At 39.3% G+C, this 18431-nt stretch overlaps 1 protein-coding gene and 1 long non-coding RNA gene across 3 annotated transcripts in view; one reads left to right on the top strand and one right to left on the bottom strand.

Moving 5' to 3' along the window:
• Nucleotides 1–13718, bottom strand: part of SMYD3 (SET and MYND domain containing 3) — a 409224-nt gene extending 395506 nt beyond the window's left edge. Inside the window, exon 1 of one of the 2 annotated variants that reach the window (XM_065680130.1) lies at nucleotides 13437–13718. In XM_065680130.1, coding sequence (XP_065536202.1) covers nucleotides 13437–13687 — 251 coding nt within the window. In that variant the 5' untranslated portion in view covers nucleotides 13688–13718. The remainder of the gene's footprint in view (nucleotides 1–13436) is intronic. The other variant, XM_065680131.1, reaches the window with a different exon arrangement.
• LOC136014947 (uncharacterized) lies at nucleotides 12780–14212 on the top strand. The gene is made up of 2 exons (XR_010613003.1): nucleotides 12780–13870; nucleotides 13964–14212. It is a non-coding gene; the product is annotated as an uncharacterized LOC136014947 (long non-coding RNA).
• Nucleotides 14213–18431: the final 4219 nt, after the last annotated feature.

Raw genomic sequence — 18431 nt, 5'->3', positions numbered from 1 at the left:
AAGATCTAAAGACTTATTCTGCTTGTGCCAGGCATGTGAAATACACATTTCACCAGTGCTACAACAGATGTTCTGAGTTCCCATGTACTCTTGAATTAAAATTTTCTAATTCACTGCAGCATTTTATGGAATGAAATAGCAAGAGTAAGCATTCATTTCCTGAAACTTGAGTTCAAATCCTGATTAGGTCACAAATGCAGTAAAACAGCTTATTCCTACATGATGATGCATCTCCTGCACCTTATATTCAATGTCTGTTCACTTCAACTGAAGTGGATACACCTCCACACCCCCTAAGGTCAGACCTTGCATTCACAGGGAGGGAAAGAAGAGAGGGCTATAAACCTAAAACTCACTGAAAAATTTTGCAGTTTACAACTGCAAAAACATCTCCAAAATAAAGGATAACTTCAAATTTCAGGGTAGCTGAGGCATGTGGAAAGCATCAATCAAAATTACTGTTGTAGAGCACCAGCTCCTATTGTCTCGGAAAGAGATACACAACCGCACTTTGGCTGCCTAGAAAATAAGACTAAAGCATGATCAAGCTGTAGTTAATTTTACTTTGGCGGTTTTCACTTGCTTTTCTTGCAGCTGGCCATTTTACAAGTAGGTAGACAGACTTCATTTGCTATTTTGCCTTTTTTTAAGTAATTAAAAAAACCAAAAAACACCAAACAAATTATCTATCTGCTAATGGGACAGGTCCCTTTACTATACACACAATATATTAATCATATCCAATATGTGGTAACAACATACTGATGTTTGTGGAATGCTTTTCTCTTCCCCAACACAGTCCATTTGCAGTCTACATTTCTGATGTGATTAAAAACACTCCAATAGCTCAAAACTGCAAATGTGAGTACCATATGTAAATATTCAGTCTTCCCTATGCAAAACGAAAAGGGCAATTTCCGAATCACTAATTCGTACAGATTAGACTCACGTACACTTTTAAACTACAAGTTAAGCAAAACTGAACTGGTGGCTTCTATATAAGACAGCCAAAAAATGAGAACTGCTTAAGAGTGTTTTGGACAAATCTGCCATTCATAACCTTTAAAGGTAGTTTCTAATTCATTATGCACATTTACAACATGTTGTTACCCCCTACCTAAATACTGTTTCTGTGCTTGGCATTAATCTTTTCAGGGAGCATCTTTATGGTGAAACTGAGCACGCAATTAAAAAACCTGAGTACACTACTAAATCTTTTTAGTCCTATTAACTTTTTCAGTGCTGAGTATTTCACGCAAGTTTAGGGGAAAAGACAAATGCAATTAAAAATGTTGCTTAAGGGGAAAAAAAGAGGGGAAAAAAAAAAAGGCAAACAGAATAGTGTTTATGTCCGACATAGAAAAGTATTTTTTTTCCTGGATAGCTCTTCTGTGAAGCTTATTCTAGAAACAAACCAAAGTGCTAATTCCAGAAACAAGACAAAGTTGTTCTAAGTCAGGCTTTCTCCAGACATATTTTTTAAGTTTCCAGACTTAAAAAAGAAAAAAAAAAAAAAGTCTCAGAAAAAAACTTGTAACTATCCAGACTTACAAAAAAAAAAGCAACAAACACAATAAGTATGCAATGATGCCCTTTATTAAGGCTTCTCTTTTTTCTTCTTTTAAAATTTCATTTCCAGGTATAAAAACGTTTTTCCCTATTGTTTGCATTTTTCTTATTTTAGTCACATTAGGTTTTTATTAACTATATTACCAGGCTTAAAAACAAAAAACCAACCAAACAACAACAAAACCCACAAACCAACCTCTCCTCACATATAAAACACTTAAGTGTTGTAAAACAATCATACAGAAAAGCAAATCTTGAAATAAAGGCATGACTCCTCATACCAGCACGTACTAACATACGTACTAACTAACCAGCACACACATATTTCATGTGGTGAGATTTCTTTTGCATTTTTGGAAATTACTAATTCTAAGAGACATACGAGTTAAAAAAATAAAACCTTATTCTCTCTTTATTAGAAATTCTGATAGGAGATAATTGCAGCAGTGAGTCCTCAGAGATTTTCTGTTCGCAGTTGTGAACTCATATCCCCAGCAGCAGCACACAAGACATACACACATCAAAGACATACTTAACTTCATAGGTATAAGCTTGGGAAAAACTAGAGGTCATTTATTTCCTCCAGTCGGAACAAATAAAAAGGACTCATAAGAAGATAAAGCTAAAACACCTGCTCTACTAAAAGCTGCTAAAAGTTTGTGGCAAAATTGGAAGCATTTCAAACCTGAGAAAAATTTCTAACCTCATCTGCTTGCAGAATGAGGCAGGATAGCAGAGGAGGAGGAGGTTTCTGCTGCAAACAGCTGGGTAAAGCACAGCCTGGTATGACATTACTAAAACTACAACCACTGATTAAACATTGTCTTAAGGCAAAAATTCTACACAATGAGCTTACGCATGCCTTACGGATGCAGCTAAATTATTATCTGCGATAAACTCATAACCATTTATTAACTTATGAGCATAAGAGACAACTGGCAAGCTATTTCATGCCTCGAAGAATTTACAGCAAAAGGGAGAGAGGTAAACATTCAGTGCAGGTAACTCTGTATCTGGAAAATAAAATGAGTATTTAAAAATATTGTTACCTTCCAGCTATAAAATAGATTGACATTGAGATGTCCCAACAAAGGCCATTTTTAAAGCTGATACTGAAAGCTTATGTGCTGTTGAGCAGAAAAGTAAGCATAATCTTTCCATTAATAACACACAGCTATTAATAAAGTCCTTTTTAGTATCAACTAATTCTGTAATTAAAGCCTGTATGAACATATGAGAATAAGTACCAAATACGTGCTTTTCAAGCAGTCCTAACTAGAAGGGTCATAAAACAGTACATGCACAGATAGTTACAGCTTATAAGACTCCATAGGGTGAAGTTAAAAAGGACATATGAAAATTAAAAATTAGTAAGTCTACACTACAAAACTACAGCTGTTCTGAGCAGATGTATTCCAAAAGTCACAACTCCCAAGGCAATCTCTATGGACAAGGATTTTGGGTCCACAGTTCTTTCTGAAGCACTTGGGAGTTCTGTAAATTATTTCATCTGCCTCAAAGCAGATTAATAAGAGACGGAATGCAGCCAAAGAGACCAGAGTCCTATACCAGCTCCCCCACCCCCGAAAGCCAAACACCACTACAGTCTGTGTACATGAAACACCAACATCGATGAGAGCTACCTGTTCAAAGGCAGAATGTGTCTTTTAATAATTCAATTCCTTCTGAGACTCAAGAACATGGTAAAAGGCTAGAAACAGCTTTGAAACAGGATATTCAGAGTTGCAGGTAATACTGATGTACATTGGAGCAGACAATGATACCTATGCACTCTTCCACCATCAGGCAGTGTAACCACCCTGATGCCACCTTGCAAAAAGCCACAGGCTCCCCAGCTCCATGTCTAGTATTGGTGTTCCTGTCCCACAGCTCTCATGGCCAAATACAAAGACACAACTCTGCTGCCCAGCCAAAACTGCAGTTCCCTCCATGTGCATTTGCATACAAGATCTTAGAGAGCTTTTCCATTAAGAAATACTTTTCATTTAATGCTTTTACCATCTCAAGAAGCTTTTTAACCTCAGGAAATTCAAATATTGTGCAGAAATTACAAATCTCTTCCCAGACCTGTATTTTCCACTTCCCCTTCATTCTTTTTAACTCTTACATGAGTCACACAGAGGGACCGTAGCCTTGTAACTTTAAGGGAAAATAAGGACTGTAGGTCTCACCTTTCAAAATCTGAGATTTTTTTATAAATACATACAAAAATCAGAAGGTATGTCTCATAACCCTTCATACCATATATATGTCATTACATGAGCTTCCATCTGCTAAATCCTCTCTTCAATTTGGTAAGTGAATTATATCACAGTATCACCCATAGAAGACCCGTACATTAAAAAACTGAGATATTCTTTTGTTTACAACCAGCTTTTGCCAGAAATATTTAACATCCCTTCTGCTTAGAGCAGCTCTCTAGGTTATGTCTCCTGAGTCCACCTCAGGTAAACAATTTTTCACACCAGTGTTTTCCTTAGTCTGCTGCAATTCAGATTCCACTGGCCCATTTTCTGTTCCTCAATGGTTATAGTTAAGCTGCTTTTTTAACACACAAACACACTTTTCTTGGCCTAGAACACGCAAGTTTCACCGCTTTTGAAGCTAGAAGGAACCGCCGTATGGTCTAGCACCGTAATATTCTGATCTGGCAAATTGCATGGGCCATAAAAACAGGATTCTCCAGTCAGCACACTTTTCAGCAGAAAGGTGTGTCCAGTAAAACAATCCCACCCCAGATTTCCACAAGTCCTTAGAGGGGTATGATTGTCTTGCAATGTTTTACAGTGCTCAGCATGTCCACGCTCTTTACAGAGTTTCATTAAAAATCCATTTTAAGTAGCTTTGCCTTACCAGAACACACAATAAGGCACTAACCACGTAAAACAGTATAATTCAATCAAAATGACTGCCAAAGCAAGAAAGGCTATTTTAAGTTGCAGCAAAACCCACATATGAGCGATATACAGACCGAATGCATGTCTAATAAAATACAAGGTATGTATTAGAAGTGTAAAGATTAACTTGTTTCAATAACTGGATTGCTAACCAAGAGCCTTTATAACTCTCCTGATATTATTAAGCCTGACCTGTCACTCTTAGTGCTCCTCAACATAATTCATCTCCTGTCTCAGACACAGAAAGGGACATTCTTAGAGTAAGAGATACTATTCTGTGCTTATTTTGAAAAAAAAAAAAAACAAACCAAAACCCAACCCCCCCAAAAAAACCCACACCAAAACAAACAAATAGTCTTTACAAAAAAAAAATAATTCTGTAATAGACGTTAGTAAAGATGAAATACATTTAATTGCTATGTCTGTTCTACACTTGATGCCATATATATCTTGTGTGGATTACTGCATAGCTTCTCTTTGTCCTGGGGCAAAAACTTCAGATAAATCTATCATCACATGTTGAGTTTCATAGAGTATTTTAAGAAATTGTTTTCACAGCTATTCCATCTGTTGCACCGCAGTACAACTAGTAAGACAGTTTTAATATGACAAGTGGATAAAATATGTAAATAGCTGAGGAGCCAGTCTAATTTGCTAAAACATAGACACTTATGAACCTAAATCTCTGAAGTGGCTTTCTGTGCCACTTCAACTTTTCTTTTTAATCTTTAGTCTAGTTTTGGTTCTTCAGAAATCTGGACTAAGATACTTTCAACAGCTAGAGGGCTTGCAGTCAATGCATCATAGAAATCAAAGTGAGCAGTAAAGACCCACATCAGTACTCACATAATGCTCTGAATATCTGGATCCAAAGACTGATAAAAAAAAATCTCATTTTTTTCAGAGGAAATCAAACTGTAGAGCACTTGCACAACCTTTTCTCAACACATACAATATTCAGTAAAGATTCCTAGCACAATCATCTGCAAAGCAGTACTTGAATTTACTCTTTACATATGGACAAGTTGCATAGAAATGGAAGAGGTAAAATTTATGATATATACTTTTCTACATGGCAAGTGTTCTTCAGTACAGCACTTACCTCAGAAGGAGATGCAAGCTCTATTTCTATGATGGAAAATAGGAGCCAGGCCACAGCAAGACAAAGAGCTATAGTTTTTCTGATCAGGGAAAAAGTAGTGCTACAAACCAGAACAAACCAAACAGGAAGGCACTCCAGCTTGAACCCTTATTTAAGGGAAGCCCCCTTCAAGCTTTTCTTGACAAATAAACAAAACCAAGTTTCTGGTATTTGAAAAGCATGAAATACACTGAACCAAGATTTTACACAGGAAACATACATAGTTTATTTCATGCTCAATATTTCCTGAGATGAATCTCTCTCCTCCTTGAAGGCAATTTCTCTCCCCCTATTCTACCATAATCCTTCCCACTACCAAGAATGCCACCACCACAAAAAAAATGCCTTTTTAGGTCACAAGCACAATCTCTTAGCAGTTGAATGATCCATTTGAATTAAAGCGTAATAATGAGCTATATTCATTTCAATTGTAAGGAAGGGTTTACAGTTGATGAGTGGTTTTACACCCCACCTCCCCCACCCTCCCTTCTTTCTCAATGATGATCTTTTGTTCTGCACTTCTACATCACAACTACTCCTAATCACAGCTAACAAGTCCTCAACACACTTGCTTTTTTCTTTTGAATGAAGAAACCTGATTGTGCAGGCAGCACACAAACCCTACACGAATGCCTGGGCAAACCTTCCCCAGCGAAGGAGCAGTATTCCACTACACCAGGTTGCTGAAACCCCCATCCAATCTGGCCTTAAACAATTCCAGGCATGGGGCATCCACAACTTCTTTGAGCAGCCTGTTCAGTGTCTCACCACCCATAAGGTAATACATTATTTTCTAACGTCTAATCTAAATTTACTCTTTTTCAATTCCCCCCAAGTGCTCTTTTTAAGGTTGCAATTTTAGCTACAGCAGACTAAAAGCTAGCTACTAGCAGAAGGCATAACCCTGATTGTCTGACCTTGACAGCCCTTCAATGGTCACTTCAGCTCTTTTCTCACCCCAGCAGTAATTGATTCAAGGGCACTTAAAGATTTTTATATACTGGTAAAGGATGGGTTTTGACAGTTTATCTCTCTGATATACTTATCATACAAACTGATGTATTATATACTTATTATATTATTTGGTATATCATACATCAGATAAGCAGTAAAGCTGCAAATGAGAAGCAGAAGGAGCATGCAGGAAGGAGAGCAAGGACTCAGAGGGGCAGTAAGAATACCTGCCCTTTCAGCAGCTCCTAGCCAGCACATCAGGCAGGTTGTCATGCATATCTATGCCCCACTTCAAAACACAAATAAGTGAGATGAAGACGCATGCTAAAAATTGTATAAGCCTTACCTATATAATTTTGAATCATTCAGAACAGCTGTTGTAACTAGTTCTGAAGAAAGCTAAATTCTCCAAAGGAAAACAGCATCGTCCTATACACGATACAGTCAAAGCATATAGTGCCTTTGAAGTACAGCCACGATGGAAGCAACCACTAACAATTAATGAATTCCAATCCCTATCGACAAGGTATCATTAATAGTTCTTAAAGAATTTAAACAATAAATTCCCTAACACTGTGTAAAACTTTCAGCAACTTGCACAAGATTAAAAACTTTTTTTTGGAAATATCTGAAACTAATTATGCCATTACATATTACATTAGCTAGAAGTTACCCATATTTTAATAACTTCTGTCTTCCCTTGTAGCGCTAATTTTCATTTTGTGCTTACACAATTACAATTCACCCTAAGAAAATGCATACTAAAGATAATCCAATTCAGAAACTTATTTTCATGGCTGTATCATTTACCACAAGCAAAGAACATTCATGCAAAACATATTAATATTTTAAAGCATTAATATTATGGACTGCACAATGCAGAAGACATAATATCAGGTGTGGACTGCAAATACAGTAAAGCCTAAATTCACTAGAATTTGCAAGATGCCTGCAACTGACATTGTCAGTCACAGCTTGACAACAATTTTGATCTAATATCTTTCAAGCTACAGAGCAGTATAAGCATGAAAATTGTAAACACAAAAATCACAACATGGTGAGACCGTAGAGACTAAACTTATATTTTCATTTTCCATAAATGACAGCACAGCAATAAACACTTGACCTGGGAGAATCTATTTTTAACAATGCCTCTCCTTTTTCTATTTCTTCTGTTTTTAAGATGGGCAAATCCAAGTTGGCAGCAGAAGGCATTAGCAGCAGCCTTGAGACCACAAGGCAGGGGGGGAAGGGAAGAAGATAGGAAAGGACCCACAACTTGCTAAAGCAAGCCCAGAGCATCTAAGAAAGCATGGCACAAGGATCGAAATACTGTGCAATAGAAAGGAGAGAGAAGGTTTACAGCAAAGAGAACCTGAATTACATTACAAAACAAAGAGAAAGAAACAGTGAACACCTATCAAGAGATATTCCTAACAGCAACACAGGAAACTCCTGACCAACCTAACAGGGGCTGTGAGGAAGGCAAACCAGATCAATGGGCAGGCCAGAACAACTTATGAATGCTATTCTGAATGACAGAGCTTCCTCCTTTCCCACCTTCAATTTGACCCTGAGCAAAAGGAATAGGAGATGGACTCCAACTTCTACTACAGGCTTTACTCCTCCAGCTAAGAATGTTCAAGGCCTTCACTTGAGGAGATACTCCAGGAAAGCACAGCCAATGGACTATTCTCTTCACTCTTTCTTGCAGAAGATTTCTCTGGCAGCATAGGACAGCAGCCTGGGAGCCACTTCAACTATGACTCCAGCTGGCACAAGGACAGAAAAAAGTATTTCTATCCTGCTCTTTGTAAGGTTGCTTCAACCTTCAGTATCACAGCAAAATGATGTGGGGGAGGGAGGGTATTTTCTTGGGAAAAAGCTACTTTTTTTCGGTTATTAGTCAGGTACGGAAACATTTCTGGTGGTGGTGTGCAATTGGGAAGCTTTCTCACACATCTACTTGGAACCTGAAATTCTTACACTTCGTATATTTCATTCTCATGTACAGTTTTTTTTCACATGCTTTGCCCTTACCTCACACAAAATGAAATACATCAAGAGACCACAGCACCTGCAATTGCACTGCTGATTAGTCAGAAATGCTACATCAAGTTATAGCATACAATTTCCAGGATTATCCTACCTGGGAAGCACAGAAACTTACCTGCTCCTTATAGACACAGTCTCCAATGTCATATGGACCAACATTATTTATGTGGAAAGTCTGAGAATTATTTTTTATAGAAGTCTGAGGAGTTTTAAAAACCTTGTTATTCCAGTCTACTAACAATCATGAAAATACAATAGTCTACTAATCAAACAAACAAAAAGCAAGTACTTTTTCTATAAACTATAAAATGTTCATATCATTTTATATCTAAAAATTATAACTATAATCCATCTCAATCTTCATTTGATAAGAATTGATGGAAAGTTAACCGCCAAAGAACGTATCATCAAATACTAGTTTTCCACATTTCAGTATAAGTGTAGAACAAAATGGCTTTCAGCCCAGAGAGGGCAGATTTAGATTAGACATTAGGAAGAAATTCTTCCCTGGGAGATTGGTGAAGCACTGGCACAGGTTGCCCAGAGAAGCTGTGGCTGCTCCATCCCTGGAACTGTTCAAGGCCAGTCTGGATGGGTCTTTAAGCAACCTGGTCTAGTGGAAGGTATCCCTGCCCAAGGCAGGGGGGTTGGAACCAGATGATCTTTAAGGCCTCTTCCAACCCAAACCATTCTATTAAAATACAAGTATACCAGGAACACCTAGAGCAACAAAACTGTATGTTTTCAAGAAGCTAGCATAGTTTTAAAGCTTTGTCTATATTAATCAGCAACAGAAGTATTTTTCAGAGATAAATGAGGAGACGTGGATTTTATAGCCCCATGCATTACTGGAAGTCTCATATATGTTAAACTTCTATCCACATAAAGAAAGAGCATCCGTTAGTGACCACCACCTAAACACCCAGCACAGCTGGAAGCAGCCGAATTCAGGCGCTGTGCTAGCAGAGACTCTTTGGCCCTTAAGGAAGCATCATAGGTTTGTTGGTGAATAATTGCACCTTCATGGAGAAATCCCCACTGCTACAGAGCCAAAATAATGACCTCCTCTTGTCTCTTGACCTCCCAATTGCAGTGTGAAAGAGATACATTTGGAGGGTTGAGAGCTAGCTGTGGTTAGGCAGAGCTGCACTAGTCCAAGCCAGGGTCACAGTGCTATGAAGGATCACGCAATCACAGCCACCCCCTTCATTACTTGCTTTCTGAATCGCACCCTGTGCTTCGCTCTACTCAAAATATTCCACACCCTGGTTTTAACGTAGTGGTATTTTTGTACCTTCAGAATACCATTAACCTAGACACTCCATACTTTAACAATGATATGCCAACCTTCATGATTATGATAATAAATTACTGTTATTATTAATAACAGCAATATAAACCAGCAGCTAATTTAAGAGTCTATGCTGAAGACACAGTACTGAACGCAAAGGTGTGTCCATTTGGCTATTATTAAGCCAGGTGAGGGAGAGAAAAGATCATATGCTTGCTGGCCTGTGTTTAGCACTTTTTAATTGGCCAACTATCAACCAAATTCTTGGTTATATTTCCCATACAGCAGTAGAGTCTGCTGTCATGGCTACCTTTCCAACAGTGCTAACTTAGATGCTTTTCCTCTCTCTAGGTAAGTTTACAAAATCTGCAGTCACAGAAAAACACATTCATACTTCCTGTTATCCCACTACCCAAGTCTGAACCTCTGACCTAACCCGAACAAGTAACACTTATGTCTTCTATTTCATAGTCTGTATAGCAATGTTGTACATTACCTACCTTCAAATATTTACTTTTCTTAAGTGTCTCTTCTTTAAAGGCATTTGGAAATAGCCTAGTGTTGCCTCTTTTTCCTTCTTTGTGACAGAGACTCTATAAAGTTTGTTCTGCTTGATCTCAAGCGTCACCCAGAACTTAAGTTTTCTTGCAGTGAATTCTTGTAAATACAACCCATCACACAAATATTTTGTGAAAATCAAACAAACACCAAAGGTGTGATTGATTTTCACCCTCATTTTGACTCCTATTCTATAGCAAACTGGGTACCCTGTTGCATAGAGCATACCATCATGCAACACAATGTCAAGTTCTCTTAAGATACTGCTTCCACAGAAAGAGAGTCCACACTTTTCTTCTTTTTCAGAATTTCTATTTCAAAGCAAATCTTTACTAGGTATCCTATTTCAGGGCAGTTGTTTGGGGTTTTTTTAATTGCTAATGGAATATAATTCGAAACAGCTATGGTATTGTATTAAACCAGTTACAGCATAATATTTTGGCCTCATCTTCTATTAAAAAAAATCATATGAACATGTTCTTTAGAAAATACAGGATTACATATATATTATGTATATCTAAACTTTTCAGTATTTGAAAACTGCAGTAATATTCACTTCAATTGAGATAAGACTAAGCACAACTACTGCACTAGATGAGCTTTCCTCTCTGAATCAGAGCAGCAAACTCTGCCCCCAGCAGCCATCCCTACCCTGCTTGGGTACCTCAGACCCTCGCTGTAAGGACTCATCCAAGATCATAGAGTAAGGCAGCACTTTAGCAAGTCTGTGAACCCAAATCCTGGTCATACTATGCTGCCTCTCAGCAGGCAATCCAGAAATGACATATTCTGCACACCATTACGCATCTTCTGGCTCACCCAGCACTTCTCACCCAGCCAAAAGCTGCATCCAACAACACTGGGAGACAAAAGTAAATATAAAATTACACTTCACAGTACAAAGCCTCAAGCATTGATGTTATATATAAGAAGATTGTTAAAACACTAAATCAATGTCAAGCACAAGACCTTTTTTTGTGTTACTGTACTGCCACCTAAAGATCAGAGTAAAAAACAGGAACAGCAGTAGACAACATGACTTTTATCTGTAGTCCTGGAAATGAGAATTAATGGTTTTGCTGGTGCCTGGCTTTGAACAAAGATCACACTGCATATTAAATGAAAACCAGATCCCTGAAACAGCTTGATTCCACATCCTACTTCAGCAACACTTCACCATTTTTCTAATTTCCATACATTAAAAAAAGAGTGAGCTATGTATAGCTATATGTATCATTTGCTAATTTAACAAAGTCCATTGAGTAAGGGGCCACCACTTTTAACTGAGTAAGAGAAAAGTCAGCTTGCACAGCCTGCATCTATAAACTCTGTCTAGCCACAGTACATCTTGCAATGGAAGCTGGATTGTTGGAAAATTATTTTTAACTTCCTTATGTAACTTTTTTTAATCTAACATATATCACTATTTAGCAAAAAAGACACTTTCACAGAGGCACAGCCTTTCATGATACATCAGTTGGTACCACCACTACTTCTCCCAGCAAACACTGCCCTGGTTACATGCCTACATCCAGACACTTCAGATTCATTTTCATTCCACCTGTTGCACACAGGCTACCTTCTGAAGCCTGCAGCACCTCATCCCTTCAAGTTAAAAATTTGCAGGCAGTTACCACCCTGAAGGCCTCTGACATCGCAAGCAACATTTCAGATGTATTACCTAAAAATCTTTTTTGGTTTTGTTTTCGGTTGGCTTGGCTTTTTTGGGGGGAGGGAGGGAGCGGGGAGAGGAGAGGGGTGGGTGGTGGTGTGCGTTTTGTTGGGTTTTTGTTTGAGGCTTTTTGTATGCTGAGGTAATATGCAACACAGACTTTTCTCTGGGAAAATGAGGCTCACATTATCATTTATTTAAACAGAAGCTGAGATGCCCGGTGAGGAAATTAAGGGGAAAAAAAAAAAAAAAGTTTTCATAAAACTATCAAATACTTTCAAAAAGAGTAAATAAAAGCAAAGCCTAGCCGTATTGAATTGCCTCCTTTTTTTGCATCTGGGTCTTAATAATTATGTATGGTTTTGGATTACCTACCAATATGTTTCAGGTATTAACATACAGATCTCTTACAAACAGGTCTATCATAATCTGTTTTGATGGAAAAATTGGTATAAAACAGCTCTGGTTTACTTTTCAAACAAAGACACAGAGGTACTGTGGGTTAGTCAGTTTCCACTTGTCAGGACCTGCGGCAAGGCCGGCGCGTTCATTCCACGCACGCCCCCAAACCACGCGCTCCTTGCACCGGATAAACTGGCGCAGGTGACAGGAAACTGAATCACCTCACACTGACGGCTGTCCTGTCGTCACCTCGGTGGCTGCCCATGCTACGGCATCACGCGCTGATCAGACGGATGCCTTCCTTGCCGGGCTACAGCGCACGAGAACGTCACCCTCACCCCCACCGGTGGCTCTGAGCCGGGCGGCGACTGTCGCACGGCGCTCACCACGGCTCCTCAGCGCACCCCGCCGCCGGCCTTTGGCACCCCGAAGCGACAAGACCATAGCAGCGTTCTGCCGCTCCCAGCCCCGCCGGGCTGAGGAAGGGCTCCTAAGGGCGGCTTGCACCTCCGGACAGCGACGCGAGAAAGCGCCACCGAGCCGCCTCCAGCCCTAACGACCCGGGCCGCCCTCCCGCCCACAGCACGCAGCCATCCCAAGCAACTTCCGCCCAACTTCCCGCTCCCGGGGAGAACCCTCCGCTGGAAAACCCTGTAAAAGCGCCCTGGCTAGGAAGCGCGGCCGCGGGTGGCACACCGCGCTCCTCAGCCTGGGCAGCGCACACCCTCCCGCTACCGCGCCCCTTCCAAAGCCGCCCCCTCCCCGCGGGGCCGCATGCGGGCGCCCCGGCGCTGTCCCGCCTCGGCGGAAGAGGCGGTGCTGGCCGGGCGGGGCCGGCGGGGGAGGTGGCTGCCGGGTCCCCGCGCACGCCGGTACCTGCGGAGGCAGTGCTCGCACACGCTGCCCAGTTGCTGTTTAGTGACGACATAGGCGAAGGGCTCGGCGCGGTAGAGCAGCTCGCCGGGGCGCACCCGCCGCCGGGCGCGGAGGCCGCTGCCCTTGCCAGGGCTGAGGAACCGCTCCAGCACCCCCGGCTCCATCCTCCCGCCCGTGCGGCCACAAGCAGAGAGAAGCGTGCGGCCGCTCCGCCCGCCGCTTCCCCCGTGACGTGACGCTGCCGCCGCCATCTTAACTGCGGGCGCGGACAGGCGGCGGTTGCCCTTCTGGTTGGGGGTCGGGCGGAGGTTTCCGTGCCCTGGGACCTGATCTCCCGCATGCACTGAGAGGTCGCGGGACAGAGAGCAGCGCTTTGCTTGAAGCCGGGTTAATAATGCCCTTCCTTAACACATCCGCCTGTGATGCTAATCAAAGTATTTATTTATGTTTCTAGGGGAAGTTACAAATAGCGAGTATGTTGGAGTTTTTCACTTACTTTGTAACTTTTTGTATTGATTTGTTTTTAGATGGAATGAGGCAACGAGAAGTATCTGACATAAACTGGATGGTGAGCTTGGAACCCTCCTGACCCCTCACTGTGGCAACCTCCGGTGCTGCACAGCCACCCCACTCAAGCCTCAGGAGACACCTGAAGCAGGTCGCATATCAGCCTTGTCCAGTACCATTACTGCTTCAGTTCCTTACCAACCCAGCCTCAACACCGACGCCAAAGTGGGAAGTAAAAAACATACAAAAATATACTTTATTGTATGCTTTGTATGCTTTACTTTGTATGCTTTACTCCTTCACCTATCTTAATTTTCTCTGTTTCCCTGTCTACGCTGTTTTATTGAGTTTCTAAAAAGGCATTGCCCAAACCCTGTAGCAGAAAGAAACCCAGTAATTAACAAGTTAATGTCTGTCTCTTGAGTGAATAAACTTAAGAGATGGTCAAACCATACACAAAAGGTATGAAGTTGAAAGTCTTACACATGAACTACAAAAAGTGCACCCAGGGAAGAGCTACTATCAATATACAATACTGGTTGATGCTTTCATTATTCAGGTCAGATTTTCTCACATGTCCCACAACACAACAAAATCTCACAAAGTACAAAGACTTTCTGAGGGAACAACAGTCAAATTCACACACACACAAAACTACAACCTTAGAGAGCCCAGCAACTCTAGCAAGACCCCAAGTATGAGTACCTGAAGAAAGGGGCTTTCATCAGCTTGGCATAAATTGTACAGATAAGTAAGCCATGGAAGCCTAAGAACAAGTTTTGGCTTTTTGTTTGTTTGGCAATTTGCAATTGATATGACAACATAATTGTAATACTAGAGGCTTTTCAAGTACAGATAAACTTTTAAACGCAGCGTAGACATTTTCATTGGTGCTGTGTTGGATATTTCAACAGCTGTAAGAAGAGCCTAGAAAGCAAATTCTGTATATCTACAGTTTATAGACTGGTCTGCCTAGGAGTGCCATTCAACAGTCTTTGAGCAATGGCAATCAACAGAACACCCAACTCAAATGTTTGGAAATGTCAGTCTCATTTTTCTGAAAAGAATAATGACATTATGGCTATATATCCATATAAGCCATCATTTAGCACTTAACTTTATTTAGTTGAATTAATAATCCTTGTTATCAGTATGGGGTTTTTACCTAGACAGGTTAGACTCCCCAACAGCTATTTGAAATGCATGACATATTCTGGACAGAAGCAGCTGTCAAGGCATGTAATGGAGACACTTCTGTGGGAAATACCACTTAATTGTGGCTGATGCTGCTGAATTAGTCACTTCCTTACTGCCAGTAGATGAGACACCTTAGTGGAAGTTTAGCTCTTCTATCTCAAGACAGCGCGTTTTACAACATGAGTTTATAGAAATAATCACAGTAATAATCAAAATTCTGCTTTTTAGTCATAAACATGCAATACCCATTCCAGCCAACACAGCATAAACCCGAATTTTTCTGGAAGAAAATTGTTGCTCAAAACACAAAATGTTAAATTTTGGATTAGTACAAAATCTGTATTGCTAATGGAACAGAAGAGCGATCAAATAATTAGTTGAAAGCTTGTAAGCACATACAGATCTTCTATGAACACATAGGAAGTTCTTGATACTGTTTCTTCATTTTTAATGATGTGCATTAAAATTAAAAAGAAAAAAAGTTAGAAATTGTTATTTGGAATGTAAAAAAAAAAAAAAAAAAACCCACTCCCAAATAAAAAACCCACCACCTCACTGCAGAAGCATTTAAAGCACAAATTCATAATGAATTTCCTTCAAAGTTACATACATTTTACCCATGGATTTTTTACTACAAACTTTACAAAAACTTTCTACTTTGAGTCTTCCCTGCCTCAAACACATTACTTCCTTTCAAAGGACAGAAAGAAGCTTCTGAAGTTCATCAGTGTAATTTCTTAGTTGTTTATCTATTTGATGTCTTATCAATAGTATGAAGTACATCAAGTGATAAAGTCTTGCTTACATTATGAGTAATTGACTGTTACATTTGGTGTATCTTAAGTACCCCTAATTTCTCTTGGACTTTGTATGCTTGCTTCCTGTTGTATTCTATCAGCTGGGGACAGCCAGTGTGTCTATTTTTAGCAGTGACATGTTAAGCAGCACACCCAAAGAAAGATGCAGTGGCTGTTGAGCAAGGATACAACGCGAGTGAATAAACATCTCCAGCTGACTTGTTGTCCCTTCTGGAAAAGTTACATGTTATTTCCATTTTCTCAGTGTTTGCAGAAGAAAGGTACGGCTTTGCTAATTAAAGGCTTGCAAAGCTCAGATTGAAGTTTTCAGTCCACACTCCCATAGATTGCATTTAGCCTGCCAAAACAATTAATTCAACACATTTCCGAGGAAGCCTCAGGTTCTCCCTATCACACTTACATATCTTAAGCTACACCACACAGTTTCTCAAGTTTTCTGTGGATATTTCTATCAACATTATCATTACCTGCTGTGATTATTGAAATGACCAATGCTGAACAAGCCTAGTAGCCAGTATATACACATTCCACCTTAATAACCCCTTGTCACATCATCTCCTGTGTTAATTAGTACAAGATGACAAACCCTTCTTCTGGATCGAAAGAGAACTACTAAGTATAGAACCCAATTTGACTGATCTTCTAATTCCAAGTGGCAAAATTTCTCATTAATTGGGCATTATAAGGACCAAGGTTTTTTTCTGTTTGTGTTTGCTATAATTTCACATAGTCAAGTAGCAAAACCTTAGGCAATTTCTATGACAGCCATAGAATTTGCTTTTACAGGCAAATGGATGGCACATTATGAGGGTCATTCAAAAAGATTTAGCACCTCTGAAATTACAATCAATACACAAACTGTGACATATTGGTGCTTTAATATGGCATACCAAAAGCCATTTTCTTACAACTCCTCTAACAATATTTGAAGAGTGGGAACAATACTTGAGTTCTGCTTGATAGATGTATCACACGATAGATGTATCACACATGTTCATGTTTTAGAGGTTTATGAATCAAATCCTTCATGAAAGGGAAAAAAAGGAAGAAATTGAGTTAAAAAAAAAACAGACTGGAAATAATTGAAAGGAATATGCTACACTGTGGACCTTCTGTTAAGTTTGTTGTATATACATTTCAATCTTCATCTCATCCAAGAGCACAGATTAGACAGGAAAACACAGGAAGAAACAAACCTGCCCAGAAGCTTGCAGCTATTTTATATCTTATTATAAATTATATGTAATTTATATCCTATATATTAATAGTGCCATAACAGAAAACTATGTGAAAACAACTGAATTGTGCAACAATTTCAAATGTTGGTGCTAATTTCAAAATACTTTTTATTACTGTATCTCGCAGTCACTCCAATTAATGCGCTTTCAGAAATGGGAAACTGCTATACCCCTATGATAGAAAAGTAGTTTCTGTAAACCCTTTGGTCTCAAAGTTAGCATTAACATTTTCTCTTCTGAGAGGCCTAGCATTTTAAACTTTGAGTGAATTTGGAGGGTTTTCTTCTCTTTGACTAGCATTTTTGAGGTTTACTAAACTGTAAATATTAACTTGAATTTATATACTGTTTTCCTAGTTGCAAGTTGTGTCTTTGCACTTACATAAATCAAAGTGAAAATATGTTGGCTCAATTTGCCAACAACATATTGAAGAATACGGCAAAGGCAGTTAGTTATAAAAAGGGACACAAGTAGTACAAGGTTGCTTAAAAATTATTAAAAAATATATGAGCTTTTATACAGAATTTAAAATTTCAGTGAAAATTTGCATTTGACATTATCCTGCAGAAGCTGTAAACCTGCATCAGTGGAAAGTACTGAGCAGATAACCTCAATTAATCAAATCCTTAGACCTACCTCATTTTCATTCCCCTGTATTTATTTGCAAACACCACTAATTTTCATTTTTTTCCATCTCTTCCATCAATACCAAAAACCATTTTTATAATGTCAGTTATTCTCATTTCACATTTGTGATCAGGGCCACATATATTGCTTATACTTAAGACTTAATGGCAGTTCTCATTAGCATTAAACCTTCTCATTTCAAGCCCCAGTTACACAATCTTCCTTCCATTTACAGACTCCTGCTATTACCTTTACAGTCTCTGCACTGGCTCAGTAAATCCTGTTTTCCAACAGTAAAAAAAAAAAAAAAAAAAAAAAAAAAAAAAAAAGAAATCACAGCTAATTATTTTCTTTTTTTTTCAGTTCATGTTTGAAATGTTATCAGAACCACAGTTAAAGTTTATAGACAGTGGCGGTTCTGTATTTTATGCACTGAATACTTCTCCTGATAACATCAATGTAACACATCTTGCTGCAACAAGAGCAAGGTATTTGATTCACAGTGGGGGAAGTAACCGCCCAAGGGACACTGCATTCTTGTAGACCAGTAGATAACAGAATTACCATCTACTGAGATTGAAAAAAAGGGGAATAGCTTCTGTTAATGC

This window comes from Lathamus discolor, chromosome 5 (assembly GCF_037157495.1).
Source record: "Lathamus discolor isolate bLatDis1 chromosome 5, bLatDis1.hap1, whole genome shotgun sequence".
In the NCBI taxonomy this organism is placed as follows: Eukaryota; Metazoa; Chordata; class Aves; order Psittaciformes; family Psittacidae; genus Lathamus; species Lathamus discolor.
Note: the sequence above shows the minus strand (reverse complement) of the source record. Positions and strands in the feature narration are given on the sequence as shown.